This window comes from Grammomys surdaster, unplaced genomic scaffold (assembly GCF_004785775.1).
Source record: "Grammomys surdaster isolate TR1022 unplaced genomic scaffold, NIH_TR_1.0 314038, whole genome shotgun sequence".
In the NCBI taxonomy this organism is placed as follows: Eukaryota; Metazoa; Chordata; class Mammalia; order Rodentia; family Muridae; genus Grammomys; species Grammomys surdaster.
In genome coordinates, this window is record NW_021626431.1 from 1 (window position 1) to 11,049 (window position 11,049).

At 39.5% G+C, this 11,049-nt stretch overlaps 1 protein-coding gene across 2 annotated transcripts; it reads left to right on the forward strand.

Annotated features, from left to right (window-relative positions):
• The first annotated feature begins 7,358 nt into the window (after window positions 1-7,358).
• LOC114616273 (cathepsin M-like) lies at window positions 7,359-10,971 on the forward strand. Of its 2 annotated transcripts, none has more exons than XM_028761768.1 (7): window positions 7,359-7,484; window positions 7,800-7,922; window positions 8,017-8,163; window positions 8,577-8,801; window positions 9,170-9,332; window positions 9,901-10,018; window positions 10,872-10,971. In XM_028761768.1, exons 1-7 carry the CDS (start codon window positions 7,359-7,361, stop codon window positions 10,969-10,971), a joined length of 1,002 nt encoding a protein of 333 aa, XP_028617601.1. The 2 variants fall into 2 exon arrangements, with proteins under 2 accessions (XP_028617601.1, XP_028617602.1); XM_028761769.1 differs by having other exon boundaries at window positions 7,803-7,922.
• The last annotated feature ends 78 nt before the right edge of the window (window positions 10,972-11,049 follow it).

Here is an 11,049-nt window from a genome sequence, read left to right on the forward strand (position 1 = left end):
TTTTTTTTTGTTTTGATCACAGTGACATTTTGTGATCAAATACAGTATTCAACTCGAAGATAGAAGTGAGTGTGGTGGTGATGTTCTAGGAGAAAGAGTGAACGGTTCTTTTGTGATAGATGCTATTTCATCCTTGTTTGTAGTTTGTTTGCAGAGCTCTGTGTATCTACCAGCAGCATCGGTCTGAAGCACTATATGAAAACCTTCTGAATATGACATTCTTTTTGCCAACACGAATACACCCAGTTTCAATTCTTGGGCCCTTTGTGTAGTGTGAGGCCACTGTGTGCTGCTCCAGTGCTATGGCACCATATGCTGCCGCATCAAATTATGACGGGCTGTGACCCTCCCTTGTCCAGCACATCAGCTCAGTAGTATTTTCCCTGCAATGGTGTCAAGATATTAAGGTGATCATGTTTGTGACTATAAGATGGTTAATTGTTCAGGTGGCATAGAATCTTCCTTGTCTCAACAAGCAAGAGTGCTGATAGAGCCATTTCAGTATAGTTTGTTAGAGTAACTGTCCTATCCTATTGTTGATTACTATTCTTAAACCTGTAGCTTACCTTTAGGATGCATATATAGATACATTGAATGTAGTATTATTCATTGGACCAATAACACATGTTGGTAATCAACCTTGGCAGTATTGCCCATATGGTGATGCTTTTAGAATCATGATATCTCTCAGCATGGTCTTCCCAGTTTCTATTAGGTTGCCCCATGGATCAGGGATTGGGGAAGTTAAGGGTACATTTTATGAACACATTATCTTCATTCACACCTGGACTATGTTAGAAGGCTATGCTGTTTTTCTCAGCTTAATCCAAAGACAGCATTACTGTTTTTTTGTTTTGTTTTGTTTTGTTTTGTTTTGTTTTGTTTTGTTTTCGAGACAGGGTTTCTCTGTGCAGTCCTGGCTGTTCCTGGAACTCACTCTGTACACCAGGCTGGCCTTGAACTCAGAAATCCACCTGCCTCTGCCTCCCAAGTGCTGGGATTAAAGGCGTGCACCACCACCGCCCGGCCAGAGACAGCTTTCCTATGGAGTTGAAAGATTGTGTCTTTGATATGCCTATTCCTATGTCAGCAACACATGTTCTCTTTGAGATTCCACTCACTCAGGTCTTCTTCTGCTCTTAACACCCTGGTAAAGATAGAAGTGAAATCTTCCTTTGTGGTTACAGAGAGCTGCTTAAGCCAGCATGTGGCACAGGAGGAGTCCCTTGGAGAAACCATTGCATTAAGCTGTGAAAATGAAGTTTGTGGTATGTTGGAGACCCAAGAATATAAAGACACAAAAGCCCTGATAGATCGATTAGAGGAAGGTGCAGACAAGGACTATAAGTAGCCTAGGCAGCAAAGCTGAAAGAACAGAACCATTCTGACATCAGACACGGGGTGATAGGATTTGGAATTGGCGTGTTGGGTTTTAGTTTTACTTGGACCAGTATTTCTTCACTATTCTCTGATTCTTCCCTTTGGAGTGATAATGCTGTAGGAGCATCTAAGTTAGAGGAAGAGGAAAAAGGAAGAGGAGGAGCTAGAGGGGAAGAGATGTAGGAGGATGGAGAACCACGCAAGTATGGAGAGCAGTCGTGGGGAACAACTAATAATTAGGTTAGCTAATTGGGATACAACTCTCTTTGTATGGGCATCGTGCTATTAATCATTACCAAACACATAAAGCCTTTGATTAATCTATAAGAATTAGAGCCTCATTCTCTTTCTGGGCCCGCATGGACGGTAGAATGCTCTAGGCAATGCCCAGCTTTGTGGAGACAGCGTGGGAGATGGCCCTGCCAATCTCCCGCGCTGATGTCTCATGGGTGGCAGGGCTGCTGTTTCTGGCCGGCCGGTTCTAGCTGCTGTGTGCATGTGGCCTCCAGCCAAGAAACATGGCAGCTGAGCAAGGCAGAGCCACTGCAGCTTAGATAGTCAGCTTGACCAGCGGCCAATTTAAAGTAATTATTTCAACGTAATGCAAATTTTGTACCATTGTGTTTTGGAAGTATATGATTTGGTTTTTGACTTAGCAAATGGTCAGTTAAGAGATTGCCATGAGTCGAAGATGTGGTTTTGAGTTTTGAACATTTATCTTTTTTCCTTTTATTGAAAATAGATTATTTTCTAAAACAGTATATCCCAGTGACAGTTTCTCCTCCTTTTATTCCTCCTAATTTCTCTTCCATTCCCTTCTTATCTGGATCCACTCCCTTTCTGTTTCTGTCTATTAGAAAACAAAAGGCTTCAAACAACAAAATATCACAAAACAAAATATAATTGAACTATCCCATCAGAGTTGGCAAGGCAAACCAAGAGAAGGAGAGAAGGAAAAGAGCCCAAGAGAAAGCATTGAAGTCTGAGACCCATTAGTTCATACACTCAGGAGTCCCATAAAAATTTTAAACTGAAGCTGGGCGGTGGTGGCGCATGCCTTTAATCCCAGCACTTGGGAGGCAGAGGCAGGCGGATTTCTGAGTTCGAGAGTTCGAGGCTAGCCTGGTCTACAGAGTGAGTTCCAGGACAGCCAGGGCTACACAGAGAAACCCTGTCTCGAAAAACCAAACCAAAAAAAAAAAAAAAAAAATTAAACTGAAAAGTAAAATATATATGCAGAGGACCTGGTGCAGACACTACAGGCCCTATGCTTGCTGCTTCAGACTCAGAACTTTGGTTTTTAAACCATGTTGAGATGGAAAGACTATGGAGACTTTTGAATTTGGACTAAATACATGTGGTGCTATGCTATTCCCACAATCCTACTGAGGCCAAGGAGGGGGATGTCGTGGTTTAAATGATAATGACCCTCAAAGGCTCATATGTTTCAATACTTGGTTCACAGTTGATATAACTGTTTGGTAATGTTTAGATGTGGGTTCATTAGAAGAGCTATGTCACTGGAGGCAGACTCTGAGGTTCCAAAAGGCATGTGTTAATTTCAGTGTTCTCTTTGCTTCTTCCTTAATATGTGTAGATATGTCTCAGTTGTTTCTACTGCCATCATTACTAACCTTCTGAAATTATAGCTTAATGAAATGCTTTTTTAATTAGTTGTTTTGGCCATGTGTTTTTAGCATACCAGTAGAAAAATAACTATGGCATGGTCATAGTAGTGAACAAACTGCTAATAAGTTCCTATTATATTCATAGATTAGTGCAACTTTTAGTCTTCACCCAAGAAAATTCTCATTGCTGTTGCTGCTGATTAACACAGAGACCCACAACTGGTCAAGATGCAGAGAACAGGAAATTTTGGAATGTCCATTCATAATTGGAGATGTATATGTCATATTTCTCCTTTAAATATATAACACTCGTTATGGAAAAGTGTCGAGAATTAGGGTCCAAGCCAGGGGTAATTGATGACTACAAGGGAACTCTTTTGACATAACAAGTGACTTCAAATGTCAACTGACAGACAATGTCACATGATGCACTAGACAATGCAAATAAAAGCAAGACCAAATGTCAACACTGAGAGGGCTTGTGGACACAGATCCTCACCATTAACCATGGTGCTATTGGCAATTTGAGCCTCTTGGAGTGGGCGATTCAATTTTTTCTTTCACTTGAGCCGCTGGTAAGCTGACTACACCAGTGAAAGGTACAAAGTCTTTAAAACTGCTATTGATGTGTTTGAATAATAAAGACACAGATTTGTGTGGGTAGGAAAGTGAGAAAGATCTAACAAAAATGGGAGAGGGTGATTAATGATATCAAAACACATTATATGAAATACTAAAAGAACAAATTAAATATGAGAACCATTTCAGAGCTGATTTCTTTTTTTTTTTGTTTTTTTTTGTTTTTGTTTTTTTTTGTTTTTGTTTTTGTTTTTTTAGACAGGGTTTCTCTGTGTAGCCCTGGCTGTCCTGGAACTCACTCTGTAGACCAGGCTAGCCTCGAACTCTCGAACTCAGAAATCTGCCTGCCTCTGCCTCCCAAGTGCTGGGATTAAAGGCGTGCACCACCACCACCCGGCTCAGAGCTGATTTCTATACTGTGCTTATATGCTAGACATTGGGCTTTTTCCTTATTGGTGGATAGTGCGGGTTGTGGAACCAATGTGCTAATGTAACTATTATTTTTTGAGAAAATCCTCTAAATTCTGTTGACATTTGGGTTATATCAAGAAATTCAGAGTTCCAGCAGCTTCACTATCTTCTGTTTTCTCAGGTAAGATGTCTATTTCTATCCTAGAGATCAAAGCTGTCTATAGTATGCAGTAATTTGTGGTTGATCACAATGAGGAAATACTGCTGAAAATTCAGGACAGGTCCAAGTGACTACAGAATGAGTTGAGTAGAGATGAGAGATTCTGATGGCTTAGATACAGATTCTTAGAATAAGCTACATCTAAATCTCATGCATGCTGGAGGATAATTTAAGCCCATGGTTAGAATATTTATTAAGATGATGAGTGGCACAGTGATGATTTAATATCACTAATCATTGCATTTGCCTGATGAAATCGGGGGAAGTGTAAATTGTCCAATCTCAGTTTGTAGCCAAGTAGAAGGTTAGGAATCTCAAAATGGAAAAGTATTCCAGCAAAACAGAATCAGAGTTAAACGGATAGCTGGAAAAGATGGCCCGACTTCAAATGGGTCACAGTGGAGGAAGAGAGCCCTGATCAGATTGGAAGGATGATCAGATAGCAGTAATGATTTGTACAGGAGTTTTAATGGGAACAACATTACACAAGGGCACAGACAGCTATTGTTTCCAAAAACTCAGGGAGCTGAATGGATCAGGCAAGGTAGTGTTCAAAAGGTGTTGAATAAATAAATAGATAATCAATGCCTTAGAGGCATTGTAGTGTGTATTCATTATTACTTAAAAATCCTTCACTGTTTCTTCTATAGAAACATATTGGTTAAGTTTAAATTTTGTGTAGGTTACAGAGTTGATAGGTAACACATATTACTTTCTTGATCTAAGGAAGCTGAAAATGTCACAGTCAATGGACAAGCAGAATATGAAATCGCTATGTGTGCTGGTTTGAATTTAAATGACACCCATAGACCCACAGAGAGTGGAATTATTAGGAGGTGTAGCTTTGTAGGAGTAGGTATGGCTTTTTTGAGAATGTCTATCACTGTGGGTTGAACTTTGAGGTCTCAGATGCTCAAGCCATTCCCAATGTGGCACTCTTTTCCTGTAGATCAAGATGTAGAATTCTGATCTTTCTCCAGCACCATATCTGTTTGCATGTAACCATGAGAGCAGTACACTAAAATGCACTCTGAAATTGTAAGCAAGTCGCAATTAAATGTTTTCCTCTATTAGAATGACCATGGTCATGTTGTTTCTTTATAGCAATAGAAACCCTAACTAAGATACCACATAATAGAAAATTACAAAACCTTACCAAAGGATGATATTTTGACAGTATTTCCTGGGGTCTAATTTTTTTCCAAGTGGTCCACTTTCAATACTGGTACAGAGGAAAGTACTTCCAATATGGTGATTGTAAGGAAGACTCAACATGGTGATGGTAAGGCAAATTCCTAAGCAGAGAAATTAAAGTGAGGAGTACTGTAGTTGAGGACATGTATTGGAGGATTAAAGATTCCTATGAAAGTCATGTCTGTTATACTTTAAGGGCATGAAAAAGCCATTCCCAGGTTTGTATTCTCATAGGATCTCATCCTAGATGTAGATTAAACAGGAAATCAGGTACTGGATTATGAAGAAAACCATTTTTTTCCTTGACCCACTCTTTGAGCAAAATGTCACGTCTGAAGTGATTGGCTGTGGAAAGACTATCCACCCCTTCAGGACAAGTAGGATAAGATCTACTTAGAGCCTGTAGGTCTGTAGCCTGAAAGCTAATCACATCACTGCACAGTAAAGCAGAAGGCAAAGGTTGAAGGGTGGGGCTGACTTCCCAGAGACTTGGGATTTAAAGCCTGAATAAAGTGTTGTTTGGCCCAGATCCTGGGAATTCAGTAACCTTTGGAAGGCTGTGCAGTGGACCAAGGCAGCAGCAATCACCACAGGTAACATCTTGCATCCACCAGAGCAGAAAATAGGTGTCCATAGGAGAAAGCCTTGAGAGACTCCATGGATACTCAATCTTTGGCTCAGGAATGAGAATATTTTCTTAACCTCAGTAGCCTTGCGGTGTGAAGGTAGAGAAGGGTGGGAAAGCTAGAGAGGAAACCTGACATCTCCTGGGTTCAGGTTTGTACAGGTTTCCATTATGTGAATATCTGGTTCTGTCTGCAAAGACTGATATCTGGTATCATATAGAGTAGGGACATGATCATCTCATCCTGAGCCTACAGAGATAATTTTCTTGCATATCACTGCTGGATAAAAGCTGCTTTTCATGGTTGGCATGAGCAGATGTAGTATCAGGTAGCATGACTCTAGTCAAGAACTATAGAGGGCATGGCTTAAGAGACCCAGCATATCTTGATCTGAAATCTCAGCACTGGCTTTCTCTAGTATCTCTCCTTCACTGCCAGCTCTGTCTCTCAATGGCTTTTCTGTGTAACTCTTTCCTCACTGAGGTAATGTGTGTTGTTCCAAAGACCTAATGGTGGGACAGATGGATTAGGAGCTGTAGAACTTTACCGATTTTGTAAGGAAGTGTCAAGAGTTAATGTTCAAAATAAGTCCATGTATTGATGTATGTCAGGCAGGAATATGGTTCCATGCAGCCCCAATTTATGAAAAAACCTTGTGCTATGTAAGAGAAGCTTTGCTTTATTATAAATCCTAGGTTAGCTATGTCATAAATCTATAGATTTCTAAGTTTTTTACGTTGTTATCTTGATAAATTTCTATTAGGTATTCAGTTTGTATTCCTAGAATTGTCATGTGCTGCATCTCTCTCCCTGTCTCTATCATCTATCTCTCATGCCTATCATCTACCTATCCATCATTATCCATATCTATCTATCTGTCTGTCTGTCTGTCTGTCTGTCTGTCTATCTATCAATCATCTATCTATTCACCTATCTATCTATCCACCTATCCATCCATCCATCCACATACCATCTGTCTATCTATATATCTATCATTGATCTGTCTGTCTGTCTACCTATTATCTATTTATTTATATATTTATTGCTCATATATTACATCTGGATTGAACTTTCTCCTTTCTCCAATTCTTCCACGTGCTGTGCTTTTTTATGGACAAACTAAATATCATTCATTTAACCTTTAGGCCAAATATATAGTTAGCCATTTCCAAAATCTATGGATAAATATTTGGAAGGATGGTTCAAATAATTTTATCTACCATGGATGTTTTTTGTTTCTCAGGAAGGTGTAAGAAAGCATTTTAGAGGTGTTGGTGTAGTAACGCTTTCATTTCTCCTCCCTCTCTACATCCTTGAGATATGACTCCTGTTGTCTTCCTGGCCATCCTGTGCTTGGGAATGGCCTCACCTTCACCAGCACATGATCCTGTTTCCGATGCTGAATGGCAGAAATGGAAAATAAAACATGGAAAAACATACAGTCTGGTTGGTAATTTTGGAACTATTCACAGGGAACCCAGAGAGCTTGCTGATGGGGGTCATGGGTATAATACAGGTCTTAGACACTGCCTTTTTTTTTTTTTGAAGAATCACATAAACTCAGGTCAGCATAGGGTGGTCAGGATCTCTGTTCCTAGACATGTGGCAAATAGTTTGCTTCGGTGTCCTGAGATATCTCTCTCTCTCTCCCTCTCTCTCTCTCTCTCTCTCTCTCTCTGGCTTTTCTTCACCTACTGCAGCAAGTACTTGGTCAGCTACTGCAGTGGTTAAAAACAAGTCATCCATTATTTTTATTTACAGGAGGAAGAAGGACAGAGGAGAGCAGTATGGGAAGAAAATATGAAAAAGATCATACTGCACAATGGGGAGAATGGCTTGGGGAAGCATGGTTTCACCATGGAAATGAATGCCTTTGGTGACATGGTGACCATTACATGCTAGCATCACAATGTGTTTTTCTCTTCAATTCATTGGTGTCTTTTGCTTTTCAATGTTTTTTGTATTTTTTTCCTTAAAGACTGGTGAAGAGTTCAGAAAATTGATGACTGAAATCCCAGTCCCTACTGTCAGAAAAGGAAAAAGTGTCCAGAAACGTCTGTCTGTTAATGTGCCCAAATTTATAAACTGGAAAAAGAAAGGCTATGTTACCCCTGTGCGGATACAGGTATTACTATGTCACATGACCATCTTCATCAGCCGCTGGGGAAATGGGGAAGGGGTATGTCTATGTGGATTGAGTGAGTTCATTTTTATGAAATTTTTATTCTTCTTGTGCTTTTTACAAGGTATATCAATCCATCATTACCTTAGAATTGCATTTCCACCTAGTGTCCCCTCATCATATCTTTAGACTTCATGTCATGTTTCATCATTATTTATAATCTGCTCTTATGTGCATGTTTGTTGATGAGCACTGTGGCATGAACAAACCACCACCAGTCAAGTCTCCAAAAAGACTAACCTTCCCTAGACAGGCTTCCATCAGCTGCCAGTGGTTCATTTTCGGATACAGTATTAAACTTTCTGATTTGGAGTTGCTATCTGTTTGTGAATGATACTCTCTTGTTCTCTGCTTAGGGCAGATGCAATTCTTGTTGGGCTTTTTCTGTGACTGGTGCCATAGAAGGGCAGATATTCCGGAAAACAGGCCAACTGATCCCTCTGAGTGTACAGAACCTAGTGGACTGCTCTAGATCTTACGGCAACAGGGGCTGTCAGTTTGGCTCTAGACGCCTTGCATTGCAGTATGTGAAGGATAATGGAGGTCTAGAGTCTGAGGCAACCTATCCATATGAAGAAAAGGTAAGTGGATTTTTTATACTATTGTCATGTCAGGGCTGTTATTGTAGTACTGTCTTTGCAGGTTTGCCTATTGATATGCTTTCCTTGTAGCTGATCCTACTTCTACAAACATGGAGAACATGGAAAACCTTGATATAAAATATACATTTCTTCACTATGAAAAATTCTTATTAACAGTGAGACCGAAATGGGTGTCAATGACAACATGATTTCAGTTCCTAATCTCCCCATAGCATTTTGTTTCCTGGCATGATTTATAAAAGTCCTGATGTGGGAAGGCTCAACTGCAAAGACTGTGTTGTTCTGACTCTTGCTCCACAGGGCCCAGAGAGAAGTAACCTGGTCTATTAACGCTTTATATTTTCAAGGAAGGATCATGCAGGTACAATCCAGAAAATTCTACTGCTAGTATCACAGGCTTTGAGCTTGTCCCAGACAATGAGGATGCCCTAATGAATGCTGTGGCAACTATAGGGCCCATTTCTGTTGGAATCGACGCATGGCATGAATCTTTCCTGTTCTATAAAAGAGGTAAGCTTTTTAGATATTAGTTGAAAAAAATCTGTGATGTTCCATGGCATTTCTGTTCAATAGATCATTTTTCACAATATAAAACATGATATATTCATGTGGGTTTGCATATTTTATAGCTATCCACTCAATAATCTTGTGTATCATTTGTAATTGATATGACCTCCCCCTTGCATGTGAGCAACGTACAATCCATAAAACTTACAGTTTAACTTAATTTCTCATTTTTCTACATGTGGTATGGCTTTTAGACTTTTAGTGAAATGGCATTTCTAGAGTAACTTAATGAAGGTCTTGAATTAAGTAACTTATGGTCAGGGGTGCTTGATTGCAAAGAGTTCTATCAGTGAATACACAAAATGTGAATGAGTCATCTTCTATGCATGTTCATGATCTTTCTGATTTCTCTGGATTCTAATGAGGACTTATATCAGGATTCCTGTTAATGGCTGATCCTATGGTTACTGAAGTTTCTGTCGCTTCAGTGAAATCAGAAAACAATTGTCGGTGACTATTGTTCATATCAGGTTCCTAGGCCTCTCACTCCTTTCTGGATTTTATATTTCAGGTATATATTATGAGCCAAACTGCAGTAGTTCTGCTATCAACCATGCTATGTTACTGGTTGGCTATGGCTTCATAGGAGAAGAATCAGATGGCAAGAAATACTGGCTGGTCAAGAACAGGTATAAACTGCCAAAATTATTTATATTTGGAGTTGGAAGGAGATATCTTTCACTTTCTAGTGACAGTTTGCACAAGTCCTAGAAAATATTGTTCCACTTAAATTAAACAAAAACATTTTCTTTTACTTTATTTTTTCTTATGTATGTGAGTGGTGTGTGTACATATGGACCATGTGCTTGTATGTGTGTGTGTCTATACATACATGCTTACAGACACTTGTATGTGTGCTTGCTTATATACAGATCATAAATTCACATTAGTTGTCTTCTTCAATTGTCCTCCACTTGAAAGTAGAGATAGAGAATTTTCCCAACATAATGCATTCACTCATACAAATTTATATATAAATAAAAGTAATAAAACTTAAATGTCAGGTAACCTTAATACCCTGTGTCAATTCCCAGAGGCAGGACATAACTGGTATACAAAGGGTAGACACACTAACCAAGAGAGTGAACTCGAGAATCAGCAAGATTCTTTCCTTTTGCATGACAGGGCATAACCCTCTTTGGTATCTCGACAGCTACAACAAACGACTCATATTGCAAGGTCACAGTATTCATCCACTGGTTTTCTTGGGTGCTAATATCACACTTGTGCCATTGATTTTCTAAAATATGACACAATCATTATTTCTGAACCACCCATGAGCAGAGAGCAGTCTTATCATTTCCTTGCTGAGATTTTCATAGTCATGTGTGAGAAAATTCTTGGTTCCAAGGGGTTCACCCTCTGCCTTTTCTTATGATTTCTATTAAGTTGTTTTCTGGCTCAGTGGTCAAATGAGGAAGAGTTATACTTATCCACGGTGCTATGTAATTTTCACTAAGTGGAAAATATGATTTCTTTCAGTATGGGTTTACAATGGGGCAATAGAGGCTATATGAGGATTGCCAAGGACCAGAGAAACCACTGTGGAATTGCTACATATGCCCTTTACCCCAGAGTGTGAAATGCCTGGTGGTGACAAGGAAGGAATGACAGAAGATAACATGTAGAGAAGAGGCACTTCCATTTCAAAACAACTGGC

What these genes read in the sequence shown, in the direction of transcription:
- LOC114616273 (XM_028761768.1), top strand. Translation starts at nt 7,359, where the DNA reads ATGACTCCTGTTGTCTTCCTGGCCATCCTGTGCTTGGGAATGGCCTCA. An exon ending in ATGGAAAAACATACAGTCTG is followed by an intron (nt 7,485 to 7,799) that starts GTTGGTAATTTT and finishes TTTTATTTACAG; the next exon opens with GAGGAAGAAGGACAGAGGAG. An exon ending in CCTATCCATATGAAGAAAAG is followed by an intron (nt 8,802 to 9,169) that starts GTAAGTGGATTT and finishes TATATTTTCAAG; the next exon opens with GAAGGATCATGCAGGTACAA.